The sequence below is a fragment of the Leopardus geoffroyi genome, chromosome E2, assembly GCF_018350155.1.
Source record: "Leopardus geoffroyi isolate Oge1 chromosome E2, O.geoffroyi_Oge1_pat1.0, whole genome shotgun sequence".
Taxonomy (NCBI): Eukaryota; Metazoa; Chordata; class Mammalia; order Carnivora; family Felidae; genus Leopardus; species Leopardus geoffroyi.
Window position 1 is genome coordinate 42,935,146 of NC_059335.1, and position 17,967 is coordinate 42,953,112.

The 17,967-nt window shown below is 53.4% G+C and overlaps 2 protein-coding genes across 8 annotated transcripts in view; one reads left to right on the forward strand and one right to left on the reverse strand.

Annotated features, from left to right (window-relative positions):
* The window catches only part of PLEKHG4 (pleckstrin homology and RhoGEF domain containing G4), a 36,090-nt gene that overhangs the window by 316 nt on the left and 17,807 nt on the right, over positions 1 to 17,967 (forward strand). The window contains exons 2-23 of one of the 3 annotated variants that reach the window (XM_045443036.1): positions 125 to 733; positions 1,022 to 1,738; positions 1,896 to 1,991; positions 2,067 to 2,190; positions 2,277 to 2,370; positions 2,457 to 2,531; positions 2,612 to 2,728; positions 2,896 to 2,994; positions 3,086 to 3,234; positions 3,396 to 3,534; positions 3,630 to 3,746; positions 5,580 to 5,762; positions 6,029 to 6,543; positions 6,619 to 6,865; positions 7,523 to 7,612; positions 7,698 to 7,919; positions 8,012 to 8,182; positions 8,266 to 8,443; positions 8,829 to 8,945; positions 9,093 to 9,329; positions 9,414 to 9,529; positions 9,693 to 10,379. In XM_045443036.1, the coding sequence (XP_045298992.1) occupies positions 1,228 to 1,738; positions 1,896 to 1,991; positions 2,067 to 2,190; positions 2,277 to 2,370; positions 2,457 to 2,531; positions 2,612 to 2,728; positions 2,896 to 2,994; positions 3,086 to 3,234; positions 3,396 to 3,534; positions 3,630 to 3,746; positions 5,580 to 5,762; positions 6,029 to 6,543; positions 6,619 to 6,865; positions 7,523 to 7,612; positions 7,698 to 7,919; positions 8,012 to 8,182; positions 8,266 to 8,443; positions 8,829 to 8,945; positions 9,093 to 9,329; positions 9,414 to 9,529; positions 9,693 to 9,698 (3,603 nt within the window). In that variant the 5' untranslated portion in view covers positions 125 to 733; positions 1,022 to 1,227 and the 3' untranslated portion in view covers positions 9,699 to 10,379. Of the gene's footprint in view, positions 1 to 124; positions 734 to 1,021; positions 1,739 to 1,895; positions 1,992 to 2,066; positions 2,191 to 2,276; positions 2,371 to 2,456; positions 2,532 to 2,611; positions 2,729 to 2,895; positions 2,995 to 3,085; positions 3,235 to 3,395; positions 3,535 to 3,629; positions 3,747 to 5,579; positions 5,763 to 6,028; positions 6,544 to 6,618; positions 6,866 to 7,522; positions 7,613 to 7,697; positions 7,920 to 8,011; positions 8,183 to 8,265; positions 8,444 to 8,828; positions 8,946 to 9,092; positions 9,330 to 9,413; positions 9,530 to 9,692; positions 10,380 to 17,967 lie in introns of those variants that run through there. The other 2 variants (XM_045443034.1, XM_045443035.1) reach the window with 2 other exon arrangements.
* Positions 10,327 to 17,967, reverse strand: part of KCTD19 (potassium channel tetramerization domain containing 19) — a 31,738-nt gene continuing 24,097 nt past the window's right edge. For 2 of the 5 annotated variants that reach the window (XM_045443037.1, XM_045443041.1), the window contains exons 7-16: positions 17,443 to 17,603; positions 16,104 to 16,207; positions 15,490 to 15,632; positions 15,218 to 15,301; positions 14,841 to 14,955; positions 13,813 to 14,440; positions 12,222 to 12,413; positions 11,894 to 12,048; positions 11,489 to 11,590; positions 10,327 to 10,564 (exon numbers count right to left, since the gene is read on the reverse strand). In XM_045443037.1, the coding sequence (XP_045298993.1) occupies positions 10,451 to 10,564; positions 11,489 to 11,590; positions 11,894 to 12,048; positions 12,222 to 12,413; positions 13,813 to 14,440; positions 14,841 to 14,955; positions 15,218 to 15,301; positions 15,490 to 15,632; positions 16,104 to 16,207; positions 17,443 to 17,603 (1,798 nt within the window). In that variant the 3' untranslated portion in view covers positions 10,327 to 10,450. Of the gene's footprint in view, positions 10,565 to 11,488; positions 11,703 to 11,893; positions 12,049 to 12,221; positions 12,414 to 13,812; positions 14,441 to 14,840; positions 14,956 to 15,217; positions 15,302 to 15,489; positions 15,633 to 16,103; positions 16,208 to 17,442; positions 17,604 to 17,967 lie in introns of those variants that run through there. The other 3 variants (XM_045443038.1, XM_045443040.1, XM_045443039.1) reach the window with 3 other exon arrangements.

Consider the following 17,967-nt stretch of genomic DNA (forward strand, 5'->3'; position numbering starts at 1 on the left):
CCTGGGCAGAAGATTGAGGACTGCAAAGGAGGGGCCCTTTCCTCCTACCCTCCATGAAGATACCCCTACTGGTTCCCAGCAGCCCCAAGCTGCTGGTTTGGGCTTAGGAAGTTTCTCTTTCCAGGGGACTCCTGGGATCTTGGGCCCACACTTTTCTTCTCTTGAGTTGTGAATGCTCCCAGTTTTGCTGACAGAGAGTGGGGCATCCCTCCCCCCCCCGCCCATACTTCGTGCATTCAAGAGCAGATTCCCCCCACTCCCAAAAACCCTTTCCCTCGACCCTCCCGGCCCAGGCACCCACTCATGCACCCTCCAGCATCTACACCACTTTTGCCGGCGGGCCGACCGCTTCCGGCGCTCTCCAGCAGTCCGGAGAGTGGGCACCTTGGAACGGCTGGGCTGGTAGTCGTTGCTCCTCCGGGCCGATAGAGCAGTCGAGTCAAGTAAGCGGGCCCCGAAGGTGGGAGTGGAGCCAAGCCGCTTGGCCCGGAGGGTGGGAGGAGGCGGCGGCGGGCTTAGGACGCTGCGAGTGCCGCGCGCCTCAGTGCTTTCACTGGAGTCCGGGCAGCTGCCGTCGGGCCTGGGGGTGGGATGTAGCTCTGTCCTCCGGCCCCTAGGGGGCGACGCGGTGCCGGGTCTTCCGCCGCCCTGCGTTCCCTCCCCGCGGCCAGGAGGCGGCGCCAGTGGACGCCTGGGCGTCACGCTGTACCCGCCGTCCAGGGCGGTGTGGAAGGTTCGAGGGCTCGGATGTGCGGCTTCTCGGCTTCGCGGTTCCGCGTGCGGGGGTGTGAGGGCTAAAGACAGGCGAGGGATGGGGCGTGCGAGTGTTGCGGCGAGGCAGGGCCGGGTCGGGCGGGCGTCAGCAGGAGGCAGCCCCGCGCCCACGCCTTGAGCGTGCCACATGCGTAGGCCGGCCAAGCGTGGTGGTGAGTGCGCGTCCGAGCGTGGGGGCGCTCTTGGCTGAGGCTGGTGTGAGCACGGACGCGCGGGGACAGATCCTTGTCATTCTCTGTCGTTTCAGGCCTGAACTTCAGGCGCATTTGTGCTATACCTCTACCCGGGCACCAAGACTGGCCCCTCCTGTGGCCTAGTGCCTTCTATCTGGGTCACCCACCGAGCCCTACCGGAACATCTTCAATCCATTTCCTGGAGGAGCAGAAGCCTCACAGTGAGGGCCCAGCCCCTCTCCCACTTGTCCTGAGCAGGCCTACTCTTAAGGAGAGGGTGATGGAAGGGCCCTTGGAAGTTGGGGATAAGTCCCCAGACTCCCAGGGACACGCCACTGACTCGAGGTTTGCTGTGTGTAGTTTCAGGGATGCCTGGGATGAGGAGGAACCTGTTCCCCACGTGCAGGTTAAGGACCCTAATCCTCCAAGATCACCAGCAGGGACAGCCCAGGGAGAAGGGCTTCTTGGCAGCTCCGTGCCTGGGGATCTTCAGTCACCCCTAGGACCGATGGCTGCAGATGGGCCGGGGGAAGGGCAGGGGGACACATTAGGAGGTTCCTCAGTTCAGTTAGAGGAACCCACCCCATCTAGAGTGGAGAGCCTCCCATGTCCAGTGTCCTCCCACCTCAGCCTCGCACAGGGCAAGAGTGATAGTCGAGGGGGAGACTTGGCAAGAGACCAAGTTCCAGACAGGTTAGTGCCAGCTGGCTTGGGTCCTGAGGGGTTGGACAGCGATCCTGTGGACCTTGGAGGCCCTTTATCTGAGACATCTTCAGAACTACTGGAGCCAGGTAAGGGAGGCTGGGCCAAGGAAGTCAAGTGGAAGTTCCTAAAGATGGGTACCAAGACTGGGGGAGGGCTCTGACCCTACTCAGGCTGAAGCCCAGGTCTGAGGAGGGGTCTCTGGGTGAGTGCCCAATGCACACCCAAGCCATTTTCCTTCCCAAGACCCCAGTGGATCTTGCCTCCCTAAGCCTGCTAATTACCTCCTGGCCCAAGACCTCTCCTGGGAGCTGCTGGCCAGTGGCATGGCTACCTTACCAGGTAGTTGGGAGAGACTGGAGGTAGTGGAAGTGGGGTGACTTGATTGGGCAGGTGTTCATTATCTTCTCCCCACAGGGACTCGGGATGTAGAAGGCCGGGCAGTGCTGCTTCTGTGTGCCCATAGCCCAGCCTGGCTCTACCCCAAGTGCAGTAGCCATGAACTTATCCGCCTCCTGCTCTACCTGCGAAGCATTCCCAGGTTATAGAGAGGAGGTTGGGGGGAGCTGGAGCCAGGAGGTGGCAAGGTTGGGGAATTAGATACTTAACTGAAGTCTGCCTCTTTAGGCCTGAAGTACAGGCCCTGGGATTGACCGTGCTGGTGGATGCCCGAGTTTGTTCCCCAAGTTCTTCCCTCTTCTGGGGACTCAGCCAACTACAAGTGAGTACAGGGTTGTATCTTCTCCTGCCTTCAGCCATTCCTTTTAAATAGGGTTGGGGACATGGCTAAACTCAAATTCCTTGCAGGAAGCAGCCCCAGGGTCAGTATACCAGGTGCTGCTGGTGGGAAAGATGCCAGAGGAGGTGCCTTCCAGGCTGCAGGTACTGAGCCATTTTGGCTAGGGGTGGAGGTGGGATGCTTTCCCACCAGGCAGGAGCCATTACACCGTCTTTTCTTGCAGCTGCAGCAGCTGGCCTCTCATCAGAGCCTGCTGACCTACATCTCCACTTCTCGGTTGCCAGCTTCAATGGGAGGAGGCCTGCCTTACTGCCACCAGACCTGGCTGGACTTCCGGATGGTCAGTGCAGTGGGTCAGGGCATAGGGTGGGTGGCAGGCAACCTGGCCAGCAGAGGACCCTCTCCTGGGTTGGTTTGAGCAGTGCAAAGCTGGCTGCAGTGGCCTGGGATCCAGGATGCCTGGGACCAGCACTGCACTACTCTGGTCATGCCTACCCTTGTTCACAGCGTCTGGAAGCCCTACTGCAAAGCTTCCAGGTGGTTTGTGCCTTGCTCCAGGAGGCCATTGAGAGCATGAAGGCTGTGCCCCAGCCCATGGAGTCTGGGGTGAGTATCCCCTCAACACCTCTCCAGATGCTCCCTATCTTCCTCCTTTTCTCCGATGCTCACCTCCACTGACTGTTGCCCTTAATCATAGGAAGTTGGTCGGCTGCTCCAGCAGACACAAGTCCTGATGCAGCACGTGCTAGACTCACCCTGGCTAGCATGGCTACAGTTCCAGGGGGGGTTGGAGCTGGCATGGTTGAAGCAAGAGGTCCCAGAGGTGACCCTGAGCCCAGACTACAGGTAGACGCAAACTCAGATCCCCGCTCTTGCCCCAGCCCACCATATTCCATGCCAAGGACTCAGCTGGCTGGCTCAGAACCAGCCAGGATTGTGGTCCCAGGACAGGGTGGAGTGAAACAAGGCATCTAATAGGAGTCGTAAGACCATGTACCCTGTACCAGGCCAGCAGTGGATGAAGTTGATGAGCTCTTTGGCCGTGTAGATGGACTGCTGCACCAACTGACCCTGCAGAGCAACCGGCGAGTACAGGCACTAGAGTTGGTCCAGACTCTGGAGGCCCAGGAGGGCAGGCTGCACCAGGTGGGAAACTATCTGCTCAGATGGGCCCTGCCTCTGATCTCAAGCATGACCTTCACCCCACAGCAGCATTCTTTTCCCTGTTTGTGCCCCTCCAGATTGAAGTATGGCTACAGCAGGTGGGCTGGCCAGCACTTGAGGAGCTAAGGGAGCCCTCACTGGACATGCTGCTCCAGGCCCAAGGCCCTTTTCAGGAGCTGGACCAGGTTGCTCAGGTGAGTTTGGTTACTTGTTTATTCCCTAGGTATTGGGTCAGTTTGCTAGGGACTAGGAATGCAGGATGGGTGAGAGCAAATCTATCCATTTCTCTCTTGGAATTTACAATCCAGCAGACATCAATTGTAGTCAAAGGTTCAGAGCCACGTATGTGTGATTGCAAACTGAGGCAAAAGCTCCGGAAAGAACGTAGGTGGTTCTGAGTTTATTACAAAAGACCTGAGGGGCGCCTGGGTGGCTCAGTTGGTTAAGCGTTCGACTTCGGCTCAGGTCATGATCTCACGGTCCGTGAGTTCGAGCCCCATGTCGGGCTCTGCTGACAGCTCAGAGCCTGGTGCCTACATCGGATTCTATGTCTCCCTCTCTCTCTGACCCTCCCCCGTTCATGGTCTGTCTCCTTCTGTCTGAAAAATAAATGTAAAAAAAAAATTAAAAAAAAAAAAGACCTGACCCAGAAGGGGTGTTGGTCTAGCTTTCTTGAGATACTGACTTTTGAGATGAGAGCTGAAGAATAGGTTAACCAGGAGAAAGAGGGATTGGGGTTGAGAGACATTCCCAGCTGAGGGAACAAAGAGCATGTGCAAAGGTTCTGTGGCAGGAAGGAGCACGGCTTGCCTGAGGAGCCATAAGAAGGATAGTGAGGTTGAAATGCAGGGCAGTAGAAGGAGAGAGAGTGAAATAAGATGAGGTAAAATGAAGCTGGAAAAACAGTGGCCAGATTGCTGGGTCCCGTAGCAGTATAAAATTTAAGTGGAAAAGTCACAATCAGATCCATGTTCTACGAAGATTATCTTAGTTTTTGGTTAGACAGTGATTTGAAGGACTGACATGTAGAGTCCACAGAGGCATTTTAATGGCCCAGTGGGAATGATGCTTTCTCTAGCCAGATGGTGGCAGAGGAGACTGATTTTAGAAATTGCCGGGATTTGCTATGTGGGGTAAGTAGGAGAGGGAAGGGGCACCTGGGTGGCACAGTTTGTTGAGCGTCTGACTCTTGATTTTGGCTCGGGTCGTGATCCCAGGGTTGTGGGATCGAGCACTGCATTATGTGGACCCTGCTGGGGATTCTCTCTCTTTCTCTCTCTCTCTCTCTCTCTCTCCCTCTCTCCCTTCACCCCCCTCTCATGCTTGCACATGTGTGCTGTCTCTTTCTCAAATAAAATTAAAAAGCAAAAAAAGAAGGAGAGGGAGGTTGTAGGGGTGAGTGGACGTCTCTTCTGAGAGAGCGACCAGGAGACAAGGGCCTTCTGAGGCAAGGGGATTCATCAGTCCAGTCTTGGGTGTGCTCTGGAGATGACCATAAGGGACTGAGACCCATGGGGATTGGCCTGGAACTCAGAAAAAAGACCTGGCCATACAGGGTCACTTGGTGGACATAGGTGTGTGGATGATATTTGACGGTCACATAAGATTGCCTGAGGAGAGAAAGTGTGGACTGTATTCAGGAACACCAGTGTTGAATGGCTCTGGTGAGGGATGGGGAGCAGGAGGAGAATAGGGTGAGTGGGGAGGAGTCGGGGAGCTGTAAGAGAGAGGATTGGAGGCTGCTGAGCAATGGTCAGACGAAGCCTGACAATTGCTGGGGATGGAGGTGGCAGTGAGGTTGCACTAGGCTGATGAGGTGAAGAAACAGTGATACCTGATACCGAGGAGAGTAATTCCTCCAGGAAGTTTGTGTAGAGAGGCACAGAGACAGGGGAGTGGATGGGAGTGTGGGGGGAGGGTCTTCAGTCACAAGAGAGACTCGACAATGACGTGTAGATATCTGTGGAAAGGACTGCTCAGGGTCTAGACCATGGCCCAGATTTGCTAAGCCCAGTCTTTGTCTCCAGGAGCAGGTCCGGCGAGGGGAGAGGTTTCTGCAGCCACTGGCTGGCTGGGAGGCTGCTGAGCTGGGCGCTGCTGGGGCCCGCTTTCTGGCCCTGCAAGCCCAGCTGACTGACTTCTCCAGGGCTTTGGCCCAGCGGCGGCAGCGGCTGGCAGATGCTCAGAGGCTGTTGCATTTTTTCAAGCAGGTAGATGCGGTGTCCTGTCCCTGGCTCCAGGTGGTCAGTGGGGATGGACGGGTGGCTTCCTGGCTTCACCACAGCCTGAGCTCTTTCAGGACATCCTGTCTCTTCTCTTCTTCTCTTTCCTTGTCTTTGGTCTGACCCCAAAATTCAACCACTGGGGGTGTGGCCTGAGCCATCATTCTGTGGGGCTGGGGGGAGTGGGTAGAAGAAAAGGCTCAATGGTTTTGGTGGGCTCTGCCTTCAGTGCCTCTCTGGCCTTGGTGTTACAGGCCTCGACATGGGCTGAGGAGGGGCAGAGGGTGTTGGCAGAGCTGGAGCAGGAGCGCCCAGGGGTCGTGCTGCAACGGCTGCAGCTGCATTGGACCAAGCACCCTGACTTGCCTCCTGCCCACTTCCGAAAGATGTGGGCTCTGGCCACAGGGTTGGGCTCCGAGGGCATTCGCCAGGAGTGCCGCTGGGCCTGGGCACGATGCCAGGACACCTGGCTGGCCCTGGACCAGAAGCTAGAGGCTGCACTGAAGCCACCACTGACGACGATCACAACGGGCAGCACAGCTAGCCTGTGTGTCAGCCGTTTCCCTGCTGCATCTGCCACCCCTCCCCTGAGGAAGGCATATAGCCTCGATCAGAATCTGGGGCAGAGTCTCAGAGAGCCTGCCCACCACTGCCACCATGCGGCTATTGTGGCTGCTTCCCACGGACCAGACGCTGAAGGTGGTGCCCAGCCAAGGTCATCCCCTACCATGCTTCCACCAGGCAGTTCTGACCCCACGACCCCCAACAGGTGCAGGCAGAGGGCAGGGCAGGGAGGGCAGTGGCAGGAGAGATGTCTTGAATCTTGACTCCACCTGTCTGGTAGGCTCCAGCTGGTATTGGCAGAGATGGTGGCTACAGAGCGGGAGTATGTCCGAGCTCTTGATTACACCGTGGAGAACTACTTCCCTGAGCTGGATCGCCCCGATGTGCCCCAGGGCCTCCGTGGCCAGCGTGCCCACCTCTTTGGCAACCTGGAGAAGCTGCGGGACTTCCATTGTCATTTCTTCCTGCGTGAGCTGGAGGCCTGTACCCAGCACCCATCCCGGGTAGCCTATGCGTTCCTGCGCCATGTAAGCCCACAGGTCACACAGCCCCTACCTGATTCTGCCACGCTCGATAAAGAGATCTTAGCACATGCCTGGTGCCAGGGTCTGTGCTGGGTATAGCTATGAGCAAGACCAGTAAGGTCCCTGTCCCTGTAGGTAATCACGTTTAGTAGAGGAGACAAAAGTAAAAAAGGTAATTCCAGATGGTAGTTGGGGTCAGGAAGAAAATAATCAGGATATATACATGATCGTGATTTAGTAGTGGGGTTGGGGGGTGGGGCAGTTAGAGGCCTCTTTGAGAGGCTGAGGCCAGGGGAGGGGCTGGACTCAGAGCATTCTATCCAGAGGAAAGATCAAGTGTAAAGCTTTGGGGCAGGGAAGAGGCTCAGTGGTTAAGGAAAAGACAGGTCAAAGTGGCTGAGTGTAGTGAGCAAGAGAAGGAGTAGTCCAAGGTGAGGGAGCCCAGAGTGGTGGTCCAAGACAGTGGGAGGAGCAGAGGCCCTGTGGGCAAGCCCCATTCGGCACAGTGCCTGTTCTTTCCAGGTTACCCCTCATTCAAAGCCAGGCAGACTGGATCTGCAGGGGGAATCTTCCCGGGGAATTATTTGTTGGCATTTTGGTCCTCCCAGGCTGAGGGTATCTGGCCCCCTTGCACCTGGACTGATCTGTGTGTCCTCACAGAGGTTGCAGTTTGGGATGTATGCACTCTACAGCAAGAATAAACCTCGCTCTGATGCCCTGATGACCAGCTTCGGTCATTCCTTCTTCAAGGTAGATGAGCCTGAGACTAGGGGAGGAGGGGATGGAGGAAGTAAATACCTTGAAGCCACCTGATGGTCTCCTACCCACCTGGCAGGACAAGCAGCAAGCACTGGGGGACCACCTGGATTTGGCCTCCTACCTGCTGAAGCCCATCCAGCGCATGAGCAAGTATGCATTGCTGCTGCAGGAACTGGCAAGGGCCTGCGGGGGTGCTGTGCAGGAGCTGAGTGCCCTGCGGGCTGCCCAGAGCCTTGTGCGCTTCCAGTTGCGACATGGCAATGACCTGCTAGCTATGGACGCCATCCAGGGCTGTGATGTGAGTCATGCCAGGCCATGGTGGGCAGGTGCGGTGGGTGTGAAGAGAGGGGGCAGGAGAGGCTGGGCACTCACTGGGCCCCACCTTGGCAGGTTAACCTGAAGGAACAGGGTCAGCTGGTGCGACAGGATGAGTTCATGGTACGTGCTGGGCGCCGTAAGTCCTTGCGCCGTGTTTTCCTCTTTGAGGAGCTACTGCTCTTCAGCAAGCCTCGCCGAGGACCCACGGGCATCGACACATACGCCTACAAGCGTTCCTTTAAGGTAGGCCCACTCGACCCCTCCTATGCTCCCTGCCCTACCCTCACCCCCTCTGGCCTCACCAAGCCCCTCTCCTGGCCACACAGACGGCAGACTTGGGCCTCACTGAGTGCTGTGGGGATAACAACTTGCGGTTTGAGATCTGGTTCCGCCGTCGCAAGGCCAGGGACACCTTTGTACTGCAGGCTGCCAGCTTGGCCACCAAGCAGGCTTGGACAGCTGACATTTCTCATCTGCTCTGGAGGCAGGCCATCTACAACAAGGGTGGGTCCCTGCCCCTACTTCATCCAACGGTCCCCTTCCTGGAGAGCTTATGTCCCACAGGGCCCCATACAGGGCCTAGGGACCTGGAAATGCTTGGGAGCAGGGAGGTCCAACAGCAGCAGCCAGTGTAGGAAAGGAACTTCAAAGTCAGGCAGTCCCGCTGTCACTGTCCCCGACTGTGGACACAGTGTTAACCTGAGTATGACACCTGTCCCCAGGATTGTTGGGAGGAGAATATGGCACCAGAAAGGCTCAGTGCACAGGATGGCTAATATGCTGGGTATGGATGTACAGGAAGGACTTACTCAAGGGGGTGGTAGACACAGAGGCCTGAGGGCAAGGCTGATGTCCAGAGAGGCCCCACCTATGCTCACTCTCCACCCAGAGGTTCGCATGGCTGAGATGGTGTCCATGGGTGTGGGGAACAAGGCCTTGCAGGACATCGACCCCAGCGAGGAAGCCATCAACGACCGCACTGTCAACTACATCCTGAAGTGCCGAGGTAGCAGGCAGGCTACAGGGGAGTGTGGGTGTGGAATGCTGCATGGGAGATAATAATGACCTCTGTCACCCCTTGCCTGTGCTCCCTTCAGGACCTTGGCCCAGGTGGGCTCTGGCCTGTCCCAACCTGACCCTCTCTCTTACACAGAAGTTCGCTCTCGGGCCTCTGTTGCTGTGGCCCCGTTTGACTATGAGAGCCCCTATCTGGGGGCCTTGAGCTCCCTTCCTGGAGACCCTGCCTCTTGCTCTATGCTGGGGTCCCTCAACCTGCATCTGTACAGAGACCCGGCTCTTCTGGGACTCCGCTGGCCCCTGTATTCTACCAGCTTCCCAGAAGAAGCAGCACTGGAGGCTGAAGCGGAGCTGGGCAGCCAGCTGTCTTTGAGTAGGTCTGGGCTTAGCCAGAGGCAAGAGGGCATTGCTTAGGGTCTGGCCCTCCCCTGTGACAGCTCACTTTCCTCCTCCCCAGCTCCTGAAGACTCAGAGGTGTCATCCCAGTGCCAATCAGCCAGTGGATCCAGTGGCTCTGACAGCAGCTATATGTCAGGGCGGGCCCTGGGCAGAGGTCTTGAGGACTTGTCCTATGTGAGTATCATTTTGTCCTTTTTCTACCAGCCCCAGCTCAGGCCTATGCCTGTCTTTCCTTTAGGAGGAAATGGGGGTGTGTGGGCCAGGGCCATACCCCAGAGATCCCACCTGGACCTTTAGTTGAGGAAACAGGCAGTCACACCTAGCTTGTCAACCGCAGGTCTGAGCCTGGGCTGGAAGGCAGGCAGCAGATCCAGCAGCTTGTAGCTCCGAGAAATATCACCTCTCTCAGGATCTGCTATGACCGGAACGTGACTGGTACGTGGGCCACCTCCAGCCCACATGCACTGCCCTATTGACTACTCTTTCTGATGTCTGTGCCCATTGGCAGACTGGCAGGGACCTCTCCTAGGGAGCCTGGCAGCAAAGCTTGAATGAGTGCCCTGATCCTGAGCCTCTGGCCCCATGTCCCCTTTTATTCCCTTTCCAGCTTCCACCCCAATTACACGTTAGGTTTAGGCTAGAGCAGAGTGTGGGTGTTTCCACTCTGTAGGCTGGTGGGGCACCAAGTTGCTCTGGACAGTGATTGGGCTGCCCCACCTCTCAGGAGGAACATAGTGGGGTTCCCAGCAGTTGCTTCCTAATCCCTGGTCTCAAAGCCAAGCTTCTCAAACTTAGGGGCAAGCCCACCTCTATTGTACCCTTAACTCTTGACTGCCTTGGTTGCCCAAGCCTAGCCCTTCTTTCTTGGGTCAGTTTGGTTATATTGATTCAACACCTTTTGAATTCAATTAGAGCTGTTCTCTAAAATTATTTCACTTGTTGGTCTTTGGTGTTTCAGAGAGTCCAGGCCCTTGACTCATAAATTACTCTTTATTTATAATAAAAATAGACTGATACACTTTCATATGGGTACATGCATTCTTTAAATTAGCCTTGGCAGATGGGGGTATTGTGAGGGCAGCATCTCTGGTCACCCTAGCTCTCTTGTAAGTACTTGCCCAGGACAGAGTAAGAGACAGACCTAGACAGGCCCCTCTGGATGAGCAGGTCCACGCAGCGGCCATATTTCCTGGCGAAAGGCAGCGTGAGCTAGAAGGAAAGTCCCATCTTATCCCTTACTTCTTGGCTGGTTGCTTATTGTAACAGAGTAGGCGGGGTCCTCCCCATCTGGGCAGGGGTAGGGCAAGGCCTATCGGGGACTTTTGATGTTCTGGGCTCAGTTCTGCCCAGAGGTATCTCACAAGCTTGTGGCTATGAATGGCTACCAGAATGACCAGAGGGTCAAAAATACACGTTTCCAGCCACTGGTTTTCTACTTTTCTAGCTGCATATGCTGACATTACCTTTCTAATCAATAGACTAGCCAGAAGCCTAATAGTAACTGGGCACCAGTGTATTTAGAGTGAAAAGTATTATAATAACGTACTTGATTACAAAAAATACCAGATTAATGAGAAATTAGCTAAATCTTTTTCAGCTATAATGTTAAGATGAAAACTTTAAACCCTAAAATTATTTTAAGGAATCAAAAAGCAAAAATAAAAAACCTGGGTTATTCCTTTGATCTCATTGAACATTTTTTTTTTTTCTGGGTAAAGAATACTTTAAAGCAGCTTATATATGAAAGGAATGTGTGAAAGTGGTGATATGGCTCAGTAGGTGAAGTTGGTATTAGTGGTCAAAAAGGTCTGACTCCCAATAGTTTCTCTGATTTCAGCACCCTAAAAGCTTGAGCTCATGTGATGTGCTTCCCAAGCATGGCCGAGGTGTTAGTGATAAAGGCAAAATTGGTACCATTGGAGGAAAACTTACGAAAACCAGTGGCCTGAATACTGCTTTTTGATCACTCTGGACTGATTAATTTCAACCATTGTTTCTCCCTCCTTGGGACCAGGGACCAGAGGTCTAGCTGCCTGCCTTGCCTTCTGGGCAGTGCTGGCCTGGCAGCAAGACAGTGTCCATTTGAGGTGTCCACAGGGTCAACTTTCCCAGTGGGGTACAAGCGGCCCTCACCTCCACCCAGCTGTACAGGCGTTCTTGGGTGTGCCGGTCATCCTTGAAGCCGGTGATGGCCAGCAAATCCACCACAAACTGCTTGGGGCTGATGTGCAGGGTCTGCCAGGAAAGCCCCTGGTCAGGCAGGGCTGGAAGCAGTTGCCTGACACACATTTACTTCCTGCCTTTAAGAGTGGGATGCAGAGCAGGGGCTTCCCTGGGTCTGCAGGAGCTGCAGGGATCGGAGGCTACTGTTATTCCAAGCTACTTCTCGGTCAAGGCTTGGTCCAGATGCTGCTGCCCTGTCTTCATATCCCTGCTCTTCTTGCCACCCTTGTGCCCCTGACCTATTCCCATTGGCTGGCACCACTTATCATGTGGACAGGGGGACAAAGAGCAAGGTCTGGGGCCTGTCACACATACCCATAGCTGGTTGGCCAGAGAGACCACCTTGGCTGTCATGGCTTTGGGGTCCTTTTGCCTGATGGAATCCAGGATGATGTCAGTCAGGAAACGGTGACATTTTTGTGCATAAAACATCTCTTCCCAGGATAGAGAGAAACTCAGGAAAGTCACCTCTGTGGAGGAGAGAGTGGATATGGCCACATCTGCTGTGGCTAAGGCCTTAGAGCCAGCCTGGAAGGAGAGAGGTGTAAGGCTCCTGAGGGAGAGTGTTTTCCTGAAGCACCCTGTCTAGGGGCTCAGGCACCTCCACAAGGAAGTGCAGGGCCAGGTATGGCTCGAGTCTCACCTCTGGGCTGGGGGCTGGCTGTAGGCGGCGTATGCTTGAGGTTGTCCATCTGTGTAGTGTAGATGATGCTGTTCTCAAAGAACATGCAGGAGCCATCGCTGCCCACCACGGGGGGGTGGGTCACTTTGAGGATGATCCCTGCGCTGTCCACCTCATTGGCCTCAGGCAAAGGCTGCTCAGGGCCAGGGCTTTCTGTGAAAATGACATGGGGTGGGAGTTCTCCTTGAACCACTTCAGAGTCCAAGCGGGGAGGGGACCAGGACAGTGAGTCACCCCAACCTTCCAGCGGCCTCTGCTGCCAGCTTCTCAGAAGTGGCACCCTTTGCTGACAGGAGCCTGTCCTGGCTCGCCTCTCTCCATTGTCCTAGAAGCATTATAAGTCCAATCCTACATTTTAGAACTCCAGGGAACTCCTCTTGAACTAAGACTGGTGTCAACTAGAGCTGATAATACCCTAGCTGGGGGACTGGAAATCATGGAAAACTGTAAAATGAGAGGAGCTTTTTGGGTGAGCTGTTGATGCATGTCCACTCTGAAGAGTATGTTTGACAGACCAACTCAGGGCTCATAGGCAGGGCCCAAGAAGGCCCCTCCAAGCAGGACCTAAACCTTTGAAAGGGAAAGCACCAGAACACTGTAGAAAGAATTTGAGGGAGCAAAGGAAACAGCCCAACATGGCAGTTCTCATCAAACCCCTCTAGGTTGTCTCCACACTGCCCCACCATACACAACACGCCTCTCTCATTAGCTCCTCCTGTCCATCCCACTTCAGTAATCACTCACTCCACTGCAGTCACACAAGCCAGAAATCTGGCCCCTCTTTGGCCAGATCCTTCCCAACTTCCTCTCCCAACTGCCTAGCCTGTTTGACCTTACGCTTGTAATACTTCTACTTCTGCTGCTGCATTTCCTCTACTCCTGGAGCAAGCTTTCTGAACGCACACCTGACTTCTTGCTCCATTGTTTAAAATGCTTCAGTGGCTGCCCACACCTCTTAGGGTCAGAACAATGTACCAGGTCCTGAACTTGGCCCACAAGACCTGTCCTGATGAATTATGTCTTCAGCTCTGTTTCCCATCACTTTTCCACATGAAGCCTGGCCTCCAGCTAGACCTGTTTCCCCAAGCACCTGAGACTTCTTCCTTCCCCCTGCTCACTCCTCAGCCCCTAACCTCGTTTGTGCTCCTATTATTTCATAAACACCTTCTTCCTATATGCTTCATGCAGATTCTTAGCCTCACAAGCCATGCCAATGTACTGGTCATCTCTGTATACTGCTTGGCAGAGCTGTGAACAGAGGATTCTAGTCCCACTTTGTCACTAATTCACTCTGGTCATGGCCAAGTTTTGCCCTCTGTTGTTGTTGTTTATTTTTGAGAGAGCGTGTGCACATGGGCAGGGGAGGGACAGAGAGAAGGGAATAGAGGATCCGAAGAAGGCTCTGTGCCGACAACAGAAAGCCCGATGCAGGACTCATGAACCATGAGATCATGACCTAAGCTGAAGTCAGATGCTTAACTGATGGAGCCACCCAGGTGCCCCTACCCTCTCTGTTTTATAAGACTTAGGTCAAGGATGAGAGAGGACTCACCTTTCTCCCTTGGCTTCTGCTTGCCCCAATCCTTCAGGGTGACAGCTTTTTTCACAGGGAAATATGGCTTAAAGATTGGCTCTGGCCCCTTGTCTTTGGCTCCAGCTCCAGCCCCTGCCTGCAGAGCTGGGTCCTTCTCTGAGCCTGTGGAATGGCTTTTCCAGGAAGCTGAGGTGCTGGGCTGGGCAGCAGCCTCACTTCCCGAAGGGAGCTGCAGAGTGGCTTCCTCCATGAAGCTGCTCCGGGGGACTGGCATTGGCTGGAATTCCCACTGTTTGCAGTTGACCATGTCCCATTCCCTAACGAGGGAGATGAGTTTTTGCATGGGAGTGACAGGAGGGTCTTTGGTTTCAGGTTTCTGTGTGAGGTTGACTGTACTACATTTCTTCTTGGGAGGACTTTCGGGGTGGGCCCCCCAGTATTTGGGGTTGGCACAAAGACCAGGACAGTGGGAGTATGTGCTGGGATTGCCCGCCCTCTTGGCACCTCGGCAAAGGGACACCTGGATGGTTTGGGAGTACTGCTCAGGTTCTTCCATCTGGCTGGATCTGGTCAGGATCCCCTTGGCCTTATTCCATGAAGTCCTGTCATTGCAGTCTTGGAAGTCCATGGGCATGCAGGCTGTGGTCTGGAGAGGGAGGACACAGCAGCTCTGGGAATGTTGTGCTTCCACATTGAAGCCTCACCCAAGACCTAATAATTTGGACTTCTAAGATTTAATTTATTCATCCAGATCCTGTCTTCCTGTCTTCCACATAGATCAGCCATTTGCTTTGCTCAGCCTGAGTGGGGGTGGTGCCAGCCCAGGGGCCTCACATACTCCAAAGGAGCATATTATCAGCATCCTAGACCACGAGTGGCAAACACATCCCTGTGCCCCTTCAATGTTCAAAAACCAATTACCATGTTAGGAATCCATGTAGGCTCTGCCCTTTAATTTTGCCATGCCCCTCAATAATAGAGCCTACCCCTCAACACTGTGGTGGTTCTTTGAGGACACCACGAAACCAAAGAAGGTTGAGACTTACTTCTTTGGCATCTCTACTGAACTCCACCAGTGACCCTGGCCCTTCTGTTACCACGCACAGTCTCCTGATGGGAAAAGCTTCTTCATTTTCAGATTCTTTCTCCTGGGTCCATGACCTGCAGACTCCCAAGAGGGAGTCAGTGAGCAGAAGCCTCTACTAGTTCATCTACTAGTGGGTCAGGTCTGCCCTTTGGCTAGTTAGCTCTAGACAGTGGCAGTGAAGGGCTCTTAAAGGGTTTCATTTAGGTCACTGGCCAATCCTGGGCCTGTTCCACCCCCTCTGCCCAAAGGAGAACAGGGAGATGGGACTTAGGATTCTCAAGAATACTATAAAGGTCCAAACGCCAGAACATGGTGTCCAGAGCAAAGTTTCCTTACTTGTATGCCTCACATTGGGCAAGGGCTTCTGAAAGGGATGGGATGTGGTATTCCTCAACCTCCTGGCAGAAGAGGGGCCATTCCCTGCAAATGACAAGATCTCATCAGGCTGGGCAGCTGGGTGCGAGGAGGCATAGCCTTCAGAGCTGCTGCCTTGACAGCAATTTACATATTGGAAATAATATAACCTCCTTGAAGGCTGCAATCTGAAGGTTTTTCTATTATACAAGGAAGGGATTTCATCACGTGATTTCCTTCCATTTATCACTTACTTAAATTCAGATGGTAAAAACAGTTTTCCAAGTCTCAGGAAATTAAGAATGTGTCGGAACATTTGGCCATCCCCGTGGATCAGCAGGGTCTGTCCGTATGTGATCCAGTATACTCTCTGAGGGTTGGACAGAAGTTCTGGATACTGCAAGAGGTTGTACACCAGACCTTGTCAGTCTGTTAGTTAAAGGGCTTGGTCTTTAGTAAGGGGCAGGTCAGTCTTCTTTTACTTCATTTTCTTGACCTTTCTAGGCTTTTGGATTTCCAGCTCCCCATCTTTTTAGCCATAGGGAGCGATAGTGGGGAGCTGAGCATCCAGGGACAAGAACAACCCTGCTTCAGTTTTACTGCCCCTAAACCACCCTCTCAAGTCATTTGTAACCCTACCCTGTGTCTTGCTCAGTCCAGGCCCCTCAGACTGGTCTCCTCCCTACCCAAACTCCTGAGGGCCTTTGTAGCATGCTGTTCATACAATAAGGGCACTTTGGGCCATGGGGTAGGGGGAAGGTCTTATTCTAAGCAGGTGCTAGAGACTGTGTGACAGTCAGATGACAGGTTCCAAAGCAGCTCAGCCACAGAAGCCAAAAGGAAAAGGGCAGCTCCGGGGCCAGCATACCTTTAGCAAGGTCTGCAGGGTGGTTGCATACCAGTGGCTTCCAACATAAACTTTGACGATCTGTTGGGGGGAATATACAGTGATTTCTGCTGTCCACTCCTCATCTAAGGAAACCAATGAAAAGGAATGTATCACATGGCCAGAAGGGAAGTTAGGACATTTTAGTTAATAATGCATGTTAAGACTCAGTATCTTCAGTCATGTTGTGTTGCCTCTTCTGAGAAGCAGAAGAAATAGAAATCTCTGACACCAGTCTTCTCTCAGGCCTTCCCTGCAGCTCACTACAATTTCCTGGGTGGTGAGGTGGATTTGGAATGGCAGCTTGGGGGACAGCTGATGACTCTGGGAGTGGGAAGGATAAGCCCTCTAAAATCCCAACCCCAAGAGCACTGATGCTCTTCCCCCAACCCACCTCTCTCAAGAAAGCTGGACTAATGTTCCTGTCTACCTACATTGCCAGCTGCCTCTGGTTTCTGGCTGGGTGTGTCCTTGGTGTATAACTCTTCATGTGGTGAGAAGTCCCTCTTTATGTTTGTGCTTATAGTTTAGGTAATGTCACACTGCCAGCACTCATCAAATCTGTGACTGGTATAGAGACCAAGCCTCTAGGCATGTCTGGAGAATGGGGCTTCATTTTGGGGAGATGAATCCATGACCCTCTTCCTGGGGGAGACTAGACTTAGGCTTTGTTCTGATGTTTGGGAACCAGTTTCTAATGAGCTTTGTAATAAGTGAAAGGTATATGTTATGTAACGAAGAGGCAAGAGGTGTATCACTAGATTGTGAACTCCATGAAGATAAGGACTGGGTCTCTTGTGTTCACTTCTATACTCCCAGTATCTCCTCCTTTCCTGGTATATGGTAGGTGCTCAATAAATATTGAATGTTGCTGAATGATGGAATGCAGTGGAAACTTGATCTAAAAACTTTTTGTTAATAGTTACAGGCAGCTGGTGAAAACAACATTAGTTTTGGACCCAGATTCAAACTCCAGCTTGATCACTAGCTCACTGAGTAATTTGAGACTTATCTGTTAAATGGACCCAGGGACTGTTCTTCCCAGGATGGTTATGAGGATCAAATGAGCACAGCATGTCAGCTCTCAAAGACCCATGTGGCCCCCTACTGAGGTCAGTCTGTACTACTTGAGGCTACTCATGGGCTTGAGGTGAGGAGGGGTATCTTAACAGGAAAATTTCCCTCTAGGAAAACCTACAAATGTTGGATTTCCTCTCCTCTTCCATCTACAATTCCTGGCCTTGGCCAGCCTCAACTTTCCTTTTTGATACCCAAGCCCTCCTCTGATGCTAAATTCAAATAAAGAAGCTTCCTCATTTACTGAGCACATCCACGGGTGCCAGACTCTTCGGCTCCAGATGAGTCTTCAGGGCTACTTTCATTGGCTCATAGGTGATATCCCTTTTGTCCAGGAAGGCACAGAGCTCGTACACCTCGGAAGTAGTCTCAGTCAGGGGCAGTCGACAAGTCCCTAGCCAGTTCCTGCCCAGAGGAAAGGCCTGTTAGAGAGAGTCTCAGCACTGCACACCTAGGGAGCTTGCCAACTTTTCATGTATAGAATGTCTTGTCCCAAACACCGGCTGAAACCTGTGGCTACTAACCTCATTTCCTTGATTTAACCAGAAATATGGTGATGTCTTATAGGAGAATGAGCTTGGACACACAGACTCACCATCTTGGAGCTGAGCTTGACCTACTTCAGAAAAGCCCTCTAAATCAACTAACTATAAGCTTCTAGGTCTGCCTGAAGTTCCAGAAGCCAGGCCAGGGACCACCCACTCCCATTCTGCCCCCCCTAAGTGTCTTCCCATGACATCGCAGTGACTGTGTGGCAGCCTGCCATAGT